Genomic DNA, 20,087 nt, shown 5'->3' with positions numbered 1-20,087 from the left:
AAAATAGGCCATTCATTGAAGGTGCGCCTTATTATCCGGTGCGCTCTATAGTACGGAAAATACGGTAATTACTGTAACTAATTGCCCATTGTAGCCCAAAAAGCCACACCGCTAAAGTGTTAAGCAGTGGTACCGCAACTTACAAATACCTGAAACTACCAGTATTTTGAGATTCAAGCCATTCCTCTGCTTTTTGTTATCCATCCATCCCTTTTCTACCGCTTATTCCCTTTTGGGGTCGCGGGGGGCGCTGGCGCCTATCTCAGCTACAATTGGGCGGAAGGCGGGGTACACCCTGGACAAGTCGCCACCTCATCGCAGGGCCGCTTTTTGTTATGCATTAGGTTAAAATTTGCCATGTAGAGATCGACACAATCCAGCCCTCCAACCACCCTAACTAAGAAAATTGGTGCGAAGGAGTAGTAGCGGATGACCGAATAAGAGAAACAAACCACTGAAAACATTAGCAGTTAGCAGTCATACCGATGAGTCAGTCCGCGTCACAAAAGTTGGAGCCGGCTGTTTGGATGAACATTTATCAATGAAAATATGGAGAAGCTGCCAATGCTGCGTTTGACACGTTTTGGTACGTTCTGACTCCTGACTCTATAAACTGGATGACAGAGCATGACTTTCGGTACAAAAACATACATAGCGATTGTTGTCAACTTTGACTATTTCCTATTTTTTACAAAAAAGCAGTTCTACGAAGAGATCTACAAAAGTTTGCTGAACAATATTACTACATTACTTAATAAAACTACTGCAGTTGTTTGTTCTAAATGCTACTCTATGTTTTTTCCAAACAATATTTCTTAACTAGAAGTGTGTTAATCTTTTCAAAAGACATGTTACATGTTTAAACAGATGAAATAGAGTTCCGAAATAGGATATAGGAAAAAACTGATTTGAAAAAGGAGTGTTATTGAGTAACAAGTTGGGTTGTTGAAAGCAATGTGTTCGTAAATTGAGATTGTCAAAGTTTGTTGTTGACGAACCCCAAGATGCAAATTTAATCATGTTTTTGCAAGAAAACATGATTAAATTTAAAACACTAAGACAAAAACAAACAAAGGGTACAAACAAAAAGCACGCACGTGGGCGGATAACAAACAAAAAGAGCTAGCATGGGAACGAGAAAATAAACAGAGCTTTGCATGGAAGCTAGCAAAAACAAAAAGGCCCAGCGTGGAAGCTAGCAGGAAAAAGAAGTCGTACATGAAATATGAAAACAAAACTTGGAAGCAGGAAAAGAAAGGCAGTAAGCTAAAAAACGCAATCAAATAAAGCTTACCGCAACGCTGCATTGACAAAACACGATACGACAGGAGAGCGACATCGACGTGACATGTAGCAACGACAATAATCCAGCAACAGGGACGGCGTGGCGCAGTGGGAGAGTGGCCGTGCGCAACCCGAGGGTCACAGGTTCAAATCCCACCTAGAACCAACCTCGTCACGTCCGTTGTGTCCTGAGCAAGACACTTCACCCTTGCTCCTGATGGGTGCTGGTTGGCGCCTTGCATGGCAGCTCCCTCCATCAGTGTGTGAATGTGTGTGTGAATGGGTAAATGTGGAAGTAGTGTCAAAAGCGCTTTGAGTACCTTGAAGGTAGAAAAGCGCTATACAAGTACAACCCATTTATCATTTATAACTCACTGGAGGACAAAAACAGACTCCAATAGAAGTGGGCTGATTGACGCCAGGTGTGACTAGGTGCCAATCCGCCGCAGCTGAGGGGAACACAGCGAAGAGACAAACAGGAAGCTGAACCAAAATAAGAGTGCTGACAGGAAATACTAAACACACACAGAGGAAAAACTAAAACACAAACAAACTGTCAGTGGCAAGCCTGCCAGAGATACCGCTATACTTACATACCACCCTACCTTTAGCTCTTTACAGTGCATGGAACTATATCTGTTAAATTCAATTCAAGTCCCTACATGCCTTGTGAGTAAGCCAATCGACAAAGAAACATAACACATGGAAAGGTTCATAAACAGACTTATACACTACAGCCTTATTCTAACTATAAATACTTCCTATAAACATATCTTAGACATCTGAAAAGGAAAAATCCTCCCACATGGAAGCACATGGACTCCCAAAAGGGCTGTCGTTTGAACTGCACACAACGGTCATATCTTTGCAAAAATCATCCTGAAAGAGCCACGTTTGTTTTCCCCTCAGGTCTGAACTCTATGCTGAAGGGCTGTGTACTGAATAAAATCATTGTCAGTTCAGTCCTATCCAGACCATTGGTTGCCAAGCAACCCTGCCTCCCAGAAGGCCTTTGCTTGAGCCTTTGTACTGAAACATACAGGTGGTGAATGACAAGAGGAGGCTGAAAGCCACCAGCATCTTCAAAAAATGGAAAAACAGTTAGTCACATTTCTGATAAAACCACAAATGAATAAACATGTTGTTTTTATACCAACAAAGTAAATTAATATTGATATTATTATATTATTTATATCATTAATGAATAATAATAATAATTATCATTCCATGATACATTATTTTTCCAATTGCTAAAAAACATTTCCAGAAACCTCCTGCCAGTTTCATTAATCCAAAAATCATATCCAAACTTCAAAATCATTACTAGGGATTTTTTGATCAGAGTTTTATGCTGACAATTCCAATACCAATTATACATCAATGAAATTGTTCAATACAGATATCGATCACACGTACTTAACTAGTTCCTTATTTTCTTTTATTACATACAATACTTTGCGCAAAACAAAGCCAATAGTACACAACTGTCCTAACGAGGACTATGGTGTGATTTGTTTTCCCGGAATGCAAATGAACTGGATTGGACATGGCCTGAAGGTAAATACATGATTGAATAATAACCATGAAAAGTGAAAATAAAAAGGCGCACACCAGACGGACACCAAAACTTTGCTAAGGAAACAAAAGAAGACACTAACTTTGGCATAAATGAACAAAAACTTACTTGCGGTGAACTATAACATGAAACAGGCATGAAACAGAGTGGTCATAAACAGGGCGATGACGCCAGAAGGACCAACTGAAAAACCAGGCTTAAATAGTGACATGATTAACAACAGGTGCGTGAGTTCAAACAAATGAGGCAGGTGAAAGTAATTTGTCTTAGTGGTGCGGTATAGCTCGGTTGGTAGAGTGGCCGTGCCAGCAACTTGAGAGTTGCAGGTTCGATTCCCGCTTCTGCCATCCTAGCCACTGCCGTTGTGTCCTTGGGTAAGACACTTTACCCACCTGCTCCCACACTGGTTTAAATGTAACTTAGATATTGGGTTTCACTATGTAAAGCACTTTGAGTCACTAGAGAAAAGTGCTGTATAAATATGATTTACTTCACTTCAAAGTTGTCATGGAAACTAAAACAAACTAGGGTGTGCAAAAACAGGAACTAATGGAGTCAAAAACAAACAGAACATGATCACGAGACATGACAACAACAACTAAACAAAAACTACTATCTACCACTCATTTAAAGACATTTTTCCCCCCTTGAAACTCCTCCCACTTACAGGGAATTATTCCTTAAGTTTGTAAACATTTACAAAAACAATAAAAAAAATAAACAAAAGAGAAAATCAAAGTATTGATCAAAACACTGTAGTATCATTCACATACTGATACTACCCTTGGTATCGACAACACCGATATATGGATCCATCAGCCCTCTTCTTCCAAATCGTGTAATGACTGTGACAATGCTGACTTTGAGTTGTTGTTATATCATCCTCTCAATTACTTGCTCATTTTCTATTAACAACTGCTTATTTTCTTCGGCAACATGGTTCAATATATGCATCTTAAAGGTCACTAATGCATGCCTGCCCCTGGCTTGCTTTTGTTGTGTGAGATGCTTCGCCTCAGCTTTCAGTGATAATGTTACTTAATGATGATACTTAAGATATTAAGAAATGCAGTGATTACTATTATTTTAGGGGAGGGCCTCCACGCTGTGTATGGAGACACATCATTTGCTGCTAGCTGCTTGTCAGCTGGGGGTCTAAAAAAAATACAATGTCATCCATAGGGTATCGTCGTTTGTTTTCGGGATTAAAAACCAATAGCGATCAAATACTTTTTCATTACAATTGACCGCATACTTGCCAACCCTCACGGATTTTCCGGGAGACTCCCGAAATTCAGTACCTCTCCCGAAAACCTCCTGGGACAAATTTTCTCCTGAAAATCTCCCGAAATTCAGACGGAGCTGGAGGCCACGCCCACTCCAGCTCCATGAGAACCCGACTCAACGTTGTGACCCTCTTAAACAGGACAATACTGCCATCTACTGTACATAGAATAGAATGTCTGTTCTGAAGCCCACAGTAAAGAGACGTAACTTCATCACGTCGCCTGGTTATTGACTCCAACCCAATATATTACACCCTCGAGGAGCAAAAGGAAGAAATACGCTTGCAAGTTCCAGAATGATTGGAAACAAGAATTTCCGTTTATCCAGGAGAGTTCGAAGGGGAAGGGGTATGTTGCCTGTACATTTTGTAGAACAAACTTCTCCATTGAACACGAACAACGGATATACTCAGTCATGAACGGTCAGCGAAGCACAAAGCGTCCGCAGCGCAGCATCGTTCACAACCCAGTATTATGGCCCACCTCGCAAAATGGAGACCCGATGGTGTATCTTATGCTGAGACAAAGATGGCTATGCTGATAGCTGAAAGCAACATCCCGTTGTCATTTGCGGATGTCTACAAGAAATCCGTGAAGGATCTTCCTGGATTCGGAGATCAATTGCCAATACGCAAATGGCAGAACAAAGGTTATTCAAATAGTGAAAGGTAAGTGTTTTTTTTTTTTTTAGTAACCAGCAAGCACAGTACAGTTAGTAGAACAACTGTGTTTTTATTACTGTGTATTTGATAGGTGCCATCTGAAATTCAACTATTTATTTTATTTTTTATATATAATAAAATAAATACTTATAGCTAGAATTCACTTAAAGTCAAGTATTTCATACGTATATATATATGTATATATATATATATATATATATATATATATATTTATAAACATATGAAATATATATGAAATACTCGAGTTGGTGAATTATACGCCACCCCTCTTAACCACGCCCCAACCACGCCTCTGACCTCACCCCCGTACCCCCCACCCCCCACCTCCCGAAATCGGAGGTCTCAAGGTTGGCAAGTATGATTGACTGATAATGATCAAATAATGTGCTGGGATGATACACACTGCAAGTACAAAGAGTGTTTATTTGACTTTATTTGAGACAAAGCATCCGCATGTCCTAACAATAAATGTGTATAGTAACTTTAGTGAGCAAACTAATTGTCGTCGTAAAAGTGATTGCTACTTTCCCAGCTGTCAAAACAAACTATTCAACTCGTAACTAAACGAACATAGCTAAAGTAGACTGCACTACTGGACACAAGTACCATTTCACAAACTCCAAATTAGTTTACTATTTTACCACTTACCCTTACTTCCACTATTTTCCAAAACAATAAAGACACTATTAGACAATCTTAAAACCTACTAACCACCCGCCCTCCCCAGCCTCTCCATCAGTACCGTAGATAATATACATGCCACCAAAACCAAGGCAACAAAGCAGTGGCTCAAGAAGAAGTACAGTAAGATCTCAAAATAATCAACTTGCTCTATAGATATTAATCCAATAGGAAATCTGATGCGGGAGCTAAGACCAAGTTGCCAAGCGACAGCCTCAAAACGTCTTGATCTGGAGCGTTTGTGCATAAATTTCTGAACACTTCTGAGATGTGATGTGCACAACCCTGGTGACCGACGACAAAAAACATCTGACCTACAGTACCATATTTTTCGGATTATAAATCGCAGTTCGGCTGGGGGTGTGACATATACTCCGGAGCGACTTATGTGTGAAATTATTAACACATTACCATAAAATATTAAATAATATTATTTATCTCATTCGTGGAAGAGACGAAGAAAATGTCTGCAATCGTCACACACACTTCAACCAAAAAGAATTTGGCGGGGGAGGGTCATGGCAGAAGTGCATTGTGGGTCATGGGATGCCAACTGCTATATGCTACTGCCGTAGCTATTAAAATGTATCATTTCAACGTTGGCGGTAACTTATGAGAACTGAGAAGGGCTGAACGAAAATGGCACCGAATAGGAAATCATGTACTGCAGATTACAAGCTGGACTTAGTGAAATATGCAGCAGAAAACGACAAGAGGAAGCGGCCCATACCTTTGGAGTTGGCAGAGTTGTTTAGAAGCGACATCGAGGAAGAAGATTTCATGGGATTTATCGATTAGGAGTGACAGATTGTTTGGTAAACGTATAGCATGTTCTATATGTTATAGTTATCTGAATGACTCTTACCATAATATGTTACTTTAACATACCAGGCACCTTCTCAGTTGGTTATTTATGCGTCATATAACGTACACTTATTCAGCCTGTTGTTCACTATTCTTTATTTATTTTAAATTGCCTTTCAAATGTATATTCTTGGTGTTGGATTTTATCAAATACATTTCCCCCCAAAATGGGACTTATACTCCAGTGTGACGTATGTATGTTTTTTTCCTTCTTTATCATGCATTTTGGGCCGGTGCGATTTATACTCCGGAGCGACTTATAATCCGAAAAATACGGTAATAAAATTGCCAACATGGGTTGCTTTAAGTGCAGAAAAGAGTAGTGACACCTCAACTTTCTGAATATGTGTAAATGTGATTCGACTAGGAAAGAATAGCTCTGAGTAATTGCAACATAATATGGTATATGAGTAGCTAACGGTTTTGTACGCGTACAATAAGTCAGTAGTAGTACAGTTTGAAGGCGTTACAGTACTGTAGCAATAGAGAGTAAGGATATGGATTTAGGAGTGTCAAAAAGTTGTGTTGCCAAATCAGTGCAGACATATAGCAGAGTTATTAGTATAGTAATTCTGTAAGCATTCTCATAACGACAACTTTATTTTCTTTCGTAATTTCCTTCATAAAATTACGATTGGGTTAAGGCGTTGTTTTTAATGACATTCTGTTTTTTTTTCCATAGGAGATATATTCATATCTAATGTATTAAATAGACATATTATCAACATATCTCATAAAAAAAACCTTTTCCAAACACGCATTTTCTTGCCACTGGATCATTTTAGAGGCACCATCATAATACTGCAGGCTCTCACTGCAAAAACTGAAATCTAAATAAGATTAAATGTCTCAAATAAGGGTGATATTTGCTTATTTTCAAGCTGATAAGATAATTCTTCACACTAAGCAGATTTTATGTTAGTGTTTTACTTGTTTTAAGGGTTTTGTTAAAACAAGTAACAAAATATTACAAGCTGTAATATCTCGGTAAGATATTACAGCTTGTTGCTGAGATTTGATGACCTATATTGAGTAAAATGCTTGAAACTATATATCAACTGTTGCAAAGCTGTGTCATCAACACTCACAAATATAAAACTACTTTTTTAAAGTAATAATTTCTTGCTTCAAGCATGAAAAAAAAAATCATGACGCCGAGCGCATATCATGATGTCAAGATAATGGCACTAGCATTTACTTAATTTAAGAATATTTTTCAACATATTGAGCAAAAATGTCTACTTTTTTTTTCTACCACGAAAAGTGCACTTGTTATTAGTGAGAGTATACTTATTTTAAGATATTTTGGGGTTCATTGAGATTAGCTAATTTTACTTGTTTCGGAAAGTCTTGACAAGCCAAATTGTCTTGTTCTATTGGCTGATAATATTGCTTAGTTCAAATAAAATACCCCTAATTTTTTTATATAATTTTTTTTGTTTTTGAACACTGACTTTTTGCAAAGTGTCATTTGTCTTTGTCATTTTGTTTTGTTGTCTATATCTACTTCTATATTGTCCAGAAAAGGTGGTGCATATCATAGTTGTTCCACATAGAGTGAAACACACCACAGGTTGGAGTATAAAGATGTGCAGTAAATAACCGTCTCCATGGTGACAGCCAACACACAAAAAAATCTCATTTAAATGTTTTCAATTGCCCAGGCAGTCTTAGTTGATCACTCACCAAACACACACTTTTAGTACTGCACTGCAAAAAGTCAGTGTTCAAAAACAAGACAAAAAAATACAAAAATGAGGGGTATTTATTTGTATTTACATTTTTTATGTAGAGCTTCAGTCGTTCAACAGTCCAGGGTCTCCGCTGTCGTATTTTACGCTTCATAATGCGCCACACATTTTCGATGGGAGACAGGTCTGGACTGCAGGTCTGCCAGGAAAGTACCCGCATTTTTTTTTTTTAAAAGCCACGCTGTTGGAACACGTGCTGAATGTGGCTTGGTATTGTCTTGCTGAAATAAGCAGGGGCGTCCATGAAAAAGACGGCGCTTAGATGGCAGCATATGTTGTTCTAAAACCTGTATGTACTTTTCAGCATTAATGGTGCCTTCACAGATGTGTAAGTTACCCATGCCTTGGGCACTAATGCACCCCCATACCATCACAGATGCTGGCTTTTGAACTTTGCATCGATAACAGTCTGGATGGTTCGCTTCCCCTTTGGTCCGGATGACACAATGTCGAATATTTCCAAAAACAATTTGAAATGTGGACTCGTCAGACCACAGAACACTTTTCACTTTGCATCAGTCCATCTTAGATGATGTCGGGCCCAGAGAAGCCGGCAGCCATTCTGGATGTTGTTGATAAATGGCTTTCGCTTTGCATAGTAGAGCTTTAACTTGCACTTACAGATGTAGCAACAAACTGTATTTAGTGAAAGTGGTTCTCTGAAGTGTTCCTGAATCCATGTGGTGATATCCTTTAGAGATTGATGTCGGTTTTTGATACAGTGCCGTCTGAGGCATCGAAGGTCACTGTCATTCAATGTTGGTTTCCAGCCATGCCGCTTACGTGGAGTGATTTCTCCAGATTCTCTGAACCGTTTGATGATATTATGGACCGTAGATGTTGAAATCCCAAAATTTCTTGCAATTGCACTTTGAGAAACGTTGTTCTTAAACTGTTTGACTATTTGCTCACGCAGTTGTAGACAAAGGAGTGTACCTCGCCCCATCCTTTCTTGTGAAAGACTGATCATTTTTTGGGAAGCTGTTTTTATACCCAATCATATCATAGCACCCACCTGTCCCCAATTATCCTGCACACCTGTGGGATGTTCCAAATAAGTGTTGATGAGCATTCCTTAACTTTATCAGTATCTATTTTCCACCTTTCCCAACTTCTTTGTCACGTGTTGCTGGCATCAAATTCTAAAGTTAATGATTATTAGCAAATAAAAAAATGTTTATCAGTTTGAACATCAAACATGTTGTCTTTGTAGCATATTCAACTGAATATGGGTTGAAAAGGATTTGCAAATCATTGTATTCTGTTTTTATTTACATCTAACACAATTTCCCAACTCATATGGAAACTGGGTTTGTACTAAGATAATCTACTGCTTATAGAAGTGAGAACAAAGAAGAGGGTGACACGTTGGAGCAGACGGAAGCCGGGAGAGTGAGGTGAAAGCGAATCGAAGCTGAAAATATGGAATTTGGAGACAAGCTATTTCAACCTAAATGGCGTGCTTACGCCAAATAAACTGGAAAAAATGTCCCCGGCCAGCTGGATCAGACGGCCATCTGTCCATCAAGTGAGTCATAATTTATGTCGATTATGATACACGCATCACATCATGCGTGTTATTACAACTACAGTACATACGCTGTCCGGCTAGCTGTGTAAAAACAAAACATGAAATGTCGGCTAATACTTTACACATACTCTAATATGATTTTTTTAATGATATTTTTCATTCAGTACAGATCGATGTCCTATCGCATTGTGTTGTCCATTGCAAACCCAAAATGTATTTCGTGTTGCCGCAGAAGCTCTCTTGCAATTGCTATCTTTTATGGCTAATGTGATCGAGGGTGATGGGTCAAATGCAGAGAATAATTTTGCCACACCTCGTGTGTGTGTGACAATCATTGGTACTTTAAAGACCTACTGAAATGAGATTTTTTTATTTAAACGGGGATAGTAAGTCCATTCTATGTATCATACTTGATCATTTCGCGACATTGCCATATTTTTGCTGAAATGATTTAGTAAAGAACATCGACAATAAAGTTCGCAACTTTTGGCCACTAATAAAAAAGCTTTGCCTTTACCGGAAATAGCAGACGATGTGCGCGTGATGTCAGCTGTGGTAGGGTTTCTTCACATCCTCACATTGTTTATAATGTAAGCCTCCAGCAGCAAGAGCTATTCGGATCGAAAAAGGGACAATTTCCCCATTAATTTGAGCGAGGATGAAAGATTTGTGGATGAGGAAATTTAGAGTGAAGGACTAGAAAAAAAAAACAAAAAAAAAAAAAAAAGTTTTAAAAAAAAAAGACGATTGCATTAGGAGCGATTCAGATGTTTTTAGACACATTTACTAGGATAATTCTGGGAAATCCCTTATCTTTTTATTGTGTTGCTAGTGTTTTAGTGAGTTAAATAGTACCTGATACTCAGAGGGGTGTGTCCACGGGTGTGTTACGCCAGTCTCTGAGGGAAGTCATGAAGCTGCAGCAGGACAGACGCGCCGCAGATCTCCGGTAAGAGGTTAATTTTTACCACAGTTTTCTCATCAAAACCTGTCGGTTGACAAGGGGTCGGGAACCATGTTTGCTTGACCGCTCTGATCCATAGTAAAGCTTCACCTCCGGGAATTTTAAACAAGGAAACACCGTGTGTTTGTGTGGCTAAAGTCTAAAAGCTTCCCACCTCCATCTTTTTACTTTGACTTCTCCATTATTAATTGAACAAATTGCAAAAGATTCAGCAACACAGATGTCTAGAATACTGTGTAATTGCGCGATGAAAAGAGACGGCTTTTAGCCGTAAGTGGTGCTGGGCTAATTTGTCCCCTCCAACCAATAACATCACAAACATGCGTCATCATTCCGCGACATTTTCAACAAGAAACTCCGCGGGAAATTTAAAATTGTAATTTAGAAACTAAACCGGCCGTATTAGCATGTGTTGCAATGTTAATATTTCATCATTGATATATAAACTATCAGACTGCATGGTCGGTAGTAGTGGGTTTGAGTAGGCCTTTAATCATGTCACTATTGTTTAAGCTTGTAGTTGCCAGGCAGTCGGCTGCCGTCAATGTTGTTGTTCTATGCTCTGTTCATTCTCTTCATGCTATAGTTTAACTTTAACTTTAACTTTAACTTTAATACCGAAGCACGCCGATGTGTTACTACGCTAGAAAGAGAGTCCATCAGTGTTCACTCTTACAAAAACAATGTCGATACAGCTTAGTTATTTTACAGGTTACGGATTGTAAATGAAGTATTGTTGACGGTTTTTTGAATGCATTTTTAAAGTGATTTAGAGGTAGAAATGATTCCCCCCATGAACAATAGGCAAACTTGCAAAAAATATGTGTACTTTTCCCCTTAAGTGTGGGCATTCATGACTTACTCGTATGTAAAGAACTTTTTCCCCGACACGATAACAGCCTTTGGGCTGCTTTTCAATGGGAAACCTGCTCGGACAGCTGCAGGGTGGATTTTCGATAATGTTTCTCACCTGAAAAATGAGACACAAAGTGTTAAGATGCGGTCTTGCAACATACACATTGTATATTTACAACTTAAATAATACATACAATGTCATCCAAAATGTTGGGTGTGCTGTTGCTCTTTCGGCTGCTGAATTTGGAATGATAGTTCGGGTTTGGCGGCCGAGAAGCTGTAGGAGGTGTTGCCGCCGTAGCCGTTTGGGTGTGGCCAAGCGAAGCTGTAGATGTGCTGTTGGAGGTTTGTGTGGAAGTTGTGCAGAGTTTAGGGCCAGACAAGTAGGACTGCGGTGGGGGTAAGCATATGGGCATTGGGTCTGTGGTGGCTGATGGATGATCAGAGGTGACGAGGTGGGTGTGGTCTTCACGAAGAGGGGTTATACTTGGAGTAAGGGGCGCCGGCGAGGAAGGAGTGGTCGGTGATCGTGAGCAAAGTGAAGGGGATGGAAAAAAGGAGAAGGGTAGCGGGTCCGATGGAGATGTGTGCCCAGCCTCCTCCCTCTCTATCTCGCTCTCCAACTTCACTAGGTTTGGAGGGTCCACTCCATACCTAAGTACAGAATACAAGACAGATAGTGATCACATTTATAAAAATGAATCATTAGGAAATCAATTTTGCTTGTAAGCGACTAACGATTTTTTTTCAGTAATCGACTATTCAGCGATGTTTTTTTCCGATTAGTTGACTAGTCAAACGATTATTGCTTAAGATCTGCTGTACACATTTGACTTGACTTTAAAGGCCTACTGAAACCCACTACTACCCACCACGCAGTCTGATAGTTAATATATCAATGATGAAATATTAACATTGCAACACATGCCAATACGGCCTTTTTAGTTTACTACATTACAATTTTAAACATCCAGCGGAGTTTCTTGTTGATAACGTCGCGGAATGATGACGCGTCCGCATGACGCCTCGAGTTGGAGGGGACATATTAGCGCAGCACCACTAGCGGTTAAAAGTCGTCTGCTTTAATTGCATAATTACACAGTATTCTAGACATCTGTGTTGCTGAATCTTTTGCAATTTGTTCAATTAATAATGGAGAAGTCAAAGTAGAAAGATGTAGGTGGGAAGCTTTTAGCCTTTAGCCACACAAACACACAATGTTTCCTTGTTTAAAATTCCCGGAGGTGAAGCTTTACTATGGATCAGAGTGGTCAAGCAAACATGGATCCCGACCACTTGTCAACCGACAGGTTTCGGTGAGAAAATTGTGGTAAAAAGTCGCCTCTTACCGGAGACCATGTTTTCATAACATGGTCACTACTGCCTACTTTCTCTTGTTATATTCTTATTTTACTGTCATATTTTTATTCCCATTGTTGCTTTTTAATTTTTATTCTTATTGTAATATTTCTCTATTTTGTTTCCATTTAAACCCCCATTATTTACTTTTCACTTTTTTAAAATTGATCTCAACTCTGTACTCTGCTGCTGGAATTTAAATTTTCCTGAAGGAACTGTCCTGAAGGAATCAAAAAAGTACTATCTATCTATCTAGATCAGTGGAACTTCTGTCGTGCTGCTGCTGCCGTGACTAATTCCCTCAGAGACTGGTGTCAAGACACCCGTGGACACACCCCTCAGACTATCAGGTACTATTTAACTCACTAAAACACTAGTAACACGATAGAAAGATGAGGATAAAGATTAGAATTATCCTTGTAAATGTGTCTAATAACATCTGAATCACTCCCAATGCAATCGACTTTTTTTTTAACTTTTTTTTTTTTTTTTTTCTAGTCCTTCACTATCAATATCCTCAGCCACAAATCTTTCATCCTCACTCAAATTAATGGGGGAATTGTCGTTTTCTCGGTCCGAATAGCTCTTGCTGCTGGAGGCTCCCATAATAAACAATGTGAGGATGTGAGGAGCCCTCACACCGGTGACGTCATCGTCTGCGACTTCTGGTAAAGGCAAGGCTTTTTTATTAGCGACCAAAAGTTGCGAACTTTATTGTGGATGTTCTCTACTAAATCCTTTCAGCAAAAATATGGCAATATCGCGAAATGATCAAGTATGACACACAGAATGGACCTGCTATCCCCGTTTAAATAAGAAAATCTAATTTCAGTAGGCCTTTAACTTGTTTTAAAAACCTATTATAGTGAATTAGATTGTAACAAAATAAACTTATGGTTTTACTTGCGTGGCGCAGTGGGAGAGCAGCCTTGCGCAACCCGAGGGTCCATGGTTCAATCCCCACCTAGTACCAACCTCGTCACGTCCGTTGTGTCCTTGAGCGAGACACTTCACCCTTGCTCCTGATGGGTGCTGGTTAGCGCCTTGCATGGCAGCTCCCTCCATCAGTGTGTGAATGTGTGTGTGAATGGGTAAATGTGGAAGTAGTGTTAAAGCGCTTTGAGTACCTTGAAGGTAGAAAAGCGCTATACAAGTACAACCCATTTATCATTTACTTTATTCCACTAAGTATATAACATAAGTGTAAAATATATCAACATCCATCCATCCATCCATCTTCTTCCGCTTTTCCGAGGTCGGGTCGTGGGGACAGCAGCCTTAGACGGGAAGCCCAGACTTTCCTCTCCCCAGCCACTTCGTCGAGCTCTTCTTGGGGGGTCCCGAAGCGTTCCTAGGCCAGCCGGGAGACATAGTCTTCCCAACGTGTCCTGGGTCTTCCCCGTGGCCTCCTACCCGTTGAACGTGCCCTAAACACCTCCCTAGGGAGGCGTTCGGGTGGCATCCTGATCAAATGCCTGAACCACCTCATCTGGCTCCTCTCCATGTGGAGGAGCAGCGGCTTTACTTTGAGCTCTTCCCGGATGGCAGAGCTTCTCACCCTATCTCTAAGGGAGAGCCCCGCAACCCGGCGGAGGAAACTCATTTCGGCCGCTTGTACCCGTGATCTTGTCCTTTCGGTCATAACCCAAAGCTCATGACCACAGGTGAGGATGGGAACGTAGATCGATCGGTAAATTGAGAGCTTTGCCTTCCGGCTCAGCTCCTTCTTCACCACAACGGATCGAAAAAGCGTCCGCATTACTGAAGACGCCGCTCCGATCCGCCTGTCGATCTCACGATCCACTGTTCCCTCACTCGTGAACAAGACTACGAGGTACTTGAACTCCTCCACTTGGGGCAGGGTCTCCTCCCCAACCCGGAGATGGCACTCCACCCTTTTCCGGGCGAGAACCATGGACACGGACTTAGAGGTGCTAATTCTCATCCAAGACATCAACATGTCGTGTAAATATGGCATTCAATGCAAAAAAGTATTTGTATCCAGTACTGTTAAATTTATTTTAATGCAGTTATTAAGGAATAAAAGTGCAAACATGAATATTTCCTGGCGGTCCATCAATTGAAATGGTATTAAGCAATTAATCGAAAATAACACATCTCTGTCGGTTGTATTGTATATAGGAATGTCCAAATTTATCGGTCGATAAATGCTTCTAAATGTAATATCAGAAATGATCGGCATCGGTTTCAAAATTATCGGTATTGGTCTCAAAAAAAGAAAATTTATGACTTTTTAAAACGCAGTTGTGTACACGGATGTAGGGAAAAGTACAGAGCCACAATAAATCGTAAAGGCTCTTCATTTACGTTCCGGCCCAGTCACATAATACCTGCTGTTTTTCACACACACACACACAAGTGAATGCAAGGCGTACTTGCTCAACAGCCATATAGACCACACTGAGGCCGGCCGTATAAACAACTTTAACACTGTTACAAATATGCGCCATACTGTGAACCCACACCAAACAAGAATGACAAACACATTTCGGGAGAACATCCGCACCGTAACACAACATAAACAAAACATAACAAATACCCAGAACCCCTTGCAGCACTAACTCTTCCGGGACACTACAATATACACCCCCCACCCCCTTAAACGCCGCCTCCAACCCCGTCCACCTCAACCTCCTCATGCTCTCTCAGGGAGAGCATGCCCCAAATTCCGAGCTGCTGTTTTGAGGCATGTTAAAACAAATAATGCACTTTGTAACTTCAATAATAAATATGGCAGTGCCATGTTGGCATTTTTTTCAATAACTTGAGTTGATTTATTTTGGAAAACCTTTTTACATTGTTTAATACATCCAGGGAGGCATCACAACCAAATTAGGCATATTAATGTGTTGATCCCACGACTGTATTTATCGGTATCTGTAATTACACGTTGGACAATATCGGATATCGTCAAAAAAGACGTTTTCGGACATCTCTAATTGTATAATCAACGTTGTTGTGATTATGTTGACTGATCCTTGCAAAATGAAGTTTGCTGGTTAGGCAAATTGGAATCCAACATACATTTTTAAAGAATATTTTGAACACTCATGATTTTAGGACTATGCATCTTTTAGACCGCTGCAAAGTCTTGAGGTGGGTCACCCAGCTCTGTGCAGGCTGATCAGTACAACATGGCTAACTTGACATAAAGTCAGCAATAATAATAGTAACATAAAGCTTCTATTTAGGGGAAAGAGAGTCAATCTTCTACATGGTAATATTAAGTCCCCACTAATACATGCGTTATGCATTTAGAAGCTTTGCTGGGACAGACACATGACGGACATTGGAATCAATGAAGCAAACTATGCTTATGTATGTTTATCAAATGGGAACTCACATTTTCCTTCTCCATGACCTTTCTTTTTATTTTCTTTACTCAAAAGTCCTTAATTGTTAATGGTCTTTGAACTCGCAGAACACGGACAACCTATTTTCGATATGATTGACTTTAAACGGTTTAAAAGTCTTTAAACGGTGAAAACTGGTCAATTATAACCAGATCTATGATCAATAATTTGGATAATCGTGTCAACTTGTGGTTGAGTTATTTCTCATTTGGCAACAGGTGAAAAGTGGTCAATTATAACCAGATCTATGATCAAGAATTTGGATTATTGTGTCAATTTATGATCGGATTATTTCTCAATTGGCAAACGCTTTCAGAGCGAAAGTAAAGCAGAGAATGAAACATGACACCACCTTCTTGTTGGTGGAAAAACGCTCGTCATCAGTCAATTAAAACTAAGGATGCGACTAACAATTATTTTAATAGTCGACTAATGCGGTTATTGCTTTTATGATTTGGAGGCGGGGTTGAGGTGGTGGGGAAGGAAGGGGCGAGGCGGGGGCTGTATGTTGTAGCGTACCGGAAGAGTTAGTGTTGCAAGGGATTCTGGGTATTTGTTCTGTTGTGTTTATGTTGTGTTACGGTGTGGATGTTCTCCCAAAATGTGTCAACGTGTGGTCCCGTTATTTCTCATTTGGCAAACGCTTTCAGAGCGAAAATAAAGCAGAGAATGAAACATGACACCACATTCTTGTTGGTGGAAAAACACTCGTCCTCCATGAATTAAAACTAAGGATGCAATTAAGAATTATTTTTATAGTCGACTTATGCGATTATCGCTAATATGATCTGCTCTACATGTTTGAGTCCATTTTAAATAATTTCCAAAAACTATTATAGTAACTTGTACCAAAAGAAACATAAATTATTTAAGGAATCAATGGTGTTACTGTCATGTATTTGTGATAATTTTTTGTTTAGTTGTGTTAGATTACTTCAAGAGTCCAATAGTTCCTGTTTTTTCACTCCATTCTTTTGTTTCCATGCCAACCCATTAGTTTTCACCTGTCCCCATGTCACACACCCGATTCACTTGGACTCATGCACCTGTTGCCAATCACCACGTCACTTTTAAGCCTGTAGTTGCCAGGCAGTCAGCTGATGATCCATGCCCGTACCTCGTTCCAAGTGAGTTATCGTTGTTCTTGTTTTCATGTCTATAGTTTATGTCATAGAAATAGTTTTGTTTTCATAGCCACTGTCGTGACGGGGACTGTGGTGTGGATTGTTTTCCCGTGGTGCAAAGCGATTGGAGCGGACACAGCATGAAGATAAAGACATATTTTAATTATACTATAAGAAGGAACAAACACAAGGCGCGCACAAGGCGGAGAACAAACTTGGCTATGAAAACATACCAGTATAGCTCGGTTGGTAGAGTGGCTGTTTCAGCAACTTGAGAGTTCCAGGTTCGATCCCCGCTTTCGCCATCCTCGTCACTGCTGTCGTGTCCTTGGGCAAGACACTTTACCCACCTGCTCCCAGTGCCACCCACACAGGTTTAAATGTAATTTAGATATTGGGTTTCACTATGTAAACGCGCTTTGAGTCACTAGAGAAAAGCGCTATATAAATATAATTCACAAAAATATAATTCACAATGAAACCAAGACTTTGAATCTATGGCATGAATAACGATAACGTACTTCGAACGAGATATGGGCATGGATTATCGGTACAGATAGCAAGGGTGTGTAGAGGGGGATGTCGCCAGGCTGACTGCCTGGCAACTACAGGCTTAAAAAGTGACGTGGTGATTGGCAACAGGTGCATGAGTCCAAGTGAATCAGGTGCGTGACATGGGGACAGCTGACAACTAATGGGTTGGCATGGGAACAAAAGAATGGAGTGAAACAACAGGAACTATTGGAGTCTTGAAGTACTTCTAACACAACTAAACAAAACATGATCACAAAGACACGACAGTTACTTTATAACACAACATTTTAACAAAAACTGTGAAAAATAAAAAAAACTAAAAGTGCATCAAATCCCATAAACTTGAATTTCAGTCGCCATTTTTCTTGTCCTCGTGCGGCTTCTTATGTAGTAGAGGCTGGGCTCTACTTTCCTCTGAACCATCCATCCATCCATTTTCTACCGCTTATTCCATTTGGGGTTGGCGCCTATCTCAGCTAAAATCGGGCGGAAGGCGGGGTACACCCAGGACAAGTCGCCAACTCATCGCAGGGCACTATACATAAAACACTCTAATCTACAAGAAAAAAAATTATAAAACAATTCATGCTGATTTTTAATCAAAATTAAGTCAGTATTAAAGGGGAATGTTGCCTATCGTTCACAATCATTATGAAAGACATGACGATGGATGTATTATTTTTTGGATGCATTCTAATCCGTAAACTCTGAACTACAAAATTATATTAAGTGACGCAACGACAACAACAAATATTTGTTGACGATTTTTTTTTTTTATTATATGTCGACTAATTGTTGCAACTCTAATTAAAGCATTAACCATTAACATATGTTTGGTTGCAAAGGGAGAAGGTGAGGCAACAGTGCTATCAAGTGGCCAAAAGGCGCAAAGACACATGTCATGGCGTAGAAAACCCAGCACAGGCCAGACTTTTTCTACTGGATGATCATCCATCCATCCATTTTCTACCGCTGGATGTTAAATTCAGCTTGCCTGAGGTGTAAGTAATTATTTTAATGCATTTATATTTTTTTGCTTTCTAAATTAATCCATGAGGTTTTTCTTTAATTATACAGTTTAACTTTGCACTTTGTTACAAGTTAGACATTTATAAAGCTACAAAAATCTACATATTTCCTACTTGGAATTTAGGTTTCAGGCTGAATTTAATCTCCATTTGCTTATACAGAATGTCAAAATAAAAATAAATACTGTAAAGTTACACAGATGGGTTTTTAAAGTAAGATATACAAGGTCAACACAAAAGTACTTATCACCACTAAATTCCACCCTGGATTTATAAAAGCTTAATCCGGTCACCTGGCGGCAATCCTTCCCAGCGCCATCAAGCAGAGGCACACCTCCCGAGGTTGTCTGTGGAGGACTTCACGCAGCACATGCACAGAGCATAAACAAAAGGAGTGAATGAGTTAAAAAAAAAAAAATGAAAATGAATAAAAAAGATGTTTCTGGAGATACACTTGTGTCTATTTCAAAGAGCAGAGAGTCACAATTCGGGAAGTGCTCTGTGTCCATTGTGCCTCGCTATCTTTGAAGCAGAACTGGAATTTCTGCCCTTTGAATGTGAAGCTAGGGGCATGAGGGCACCGACGCTTCATCTCCTTCTACTGGTGCATTACTTGGACATCAAACAATGTTTTTGTCTGGACCTGACAAAGTCAACAGCATTGTGAAGAGTAGATGTGCATGCAACACATTCTTCATACATCTTCTCTGTGAAAACAATACATAACAATCTAATGCAAACTGTGGAACATGTACCACTAGTGGTACGCAGGCTGTATCTATCCATCCATCCATTTCCTACCGCTTATTCTTTTCGGGGTCGCCGGTGCCTAGCTCAGCTACAATCGGGCGGAAGGCGGCGTACACCTTGGACAATTCCCCACCTCATCACAGGGCCAACACAGATAGAAAGACAACATTCACACTCACATTCACACACTAGGGCCAATTTAGTGTTGCCAATCAACCTATCCCTAGGTGCATGTCTTTGGAGGTGGGAGGCCGGAAAACCTGGAGGGAACCCACGCATTCACGGGGAGAACATGCAAATTCCTCACGGAAAGTTCTCGAGCCTGGGATTGAACCCAGGACTACTCAAGACCTTCGTATTGTGAGGTATACACACTAACCCCTCCTCCACCGTGCTGCCCCATTTGATATATATGTATATATATATATATATATATATATATA

At 40.0% G+C, this 20,087-nt stretch overlaps 1 protein-coding gene across 2 annotated transcripts in view; it reads right to left on the bottom strand.

Annotated features, from left to right (window-relative positions):
* Positions 1-20,087, bottom strand: part of gas2b (growth arrest-specific 2b) — an 81,560-nt gene that overhangs the window by 20,520 nt on the left and 40,953 nt on the right. For both annotated transcript variants that reach the window (XM_061887202.1, XM_061887201.1), the window contains 3 exons: positions 19,188-19,251; positions 11,670-12,129; positions 11,483-11,590 (listed from right to left, as the gene is read on the bottom strand). In XM_061887202.1, the coding sequence (XP_061743186.1) occupies positions 11,483-11,590; positions 11,670-12,129; positions 19,188-19,251 (632 nt within the window). The remainder of the gene's footprint in view (positions 1-11,482; positions 11,591-11,669; positions 12,130-19,187; positions 19,252-20,087) is intronic.

This window comes from Nerophis ophidion, linkage group LG25 (assembly GCF_033978795.1).
Source record: "Nerophis ophidion isolate RoL-2023_Sa linkage group LG25, RoL_Noph_v1.0, whole genome shotgun sequence".
NCBI lineage: Eukaryota > Metazoa > Chordata > Actinopteri > Syngnathiformes > Syngnathidae > Nerophis > Nerophis ophidion.
This window is presented reverse-complemented; position numbering and strand designations above follow the sequence as displayed.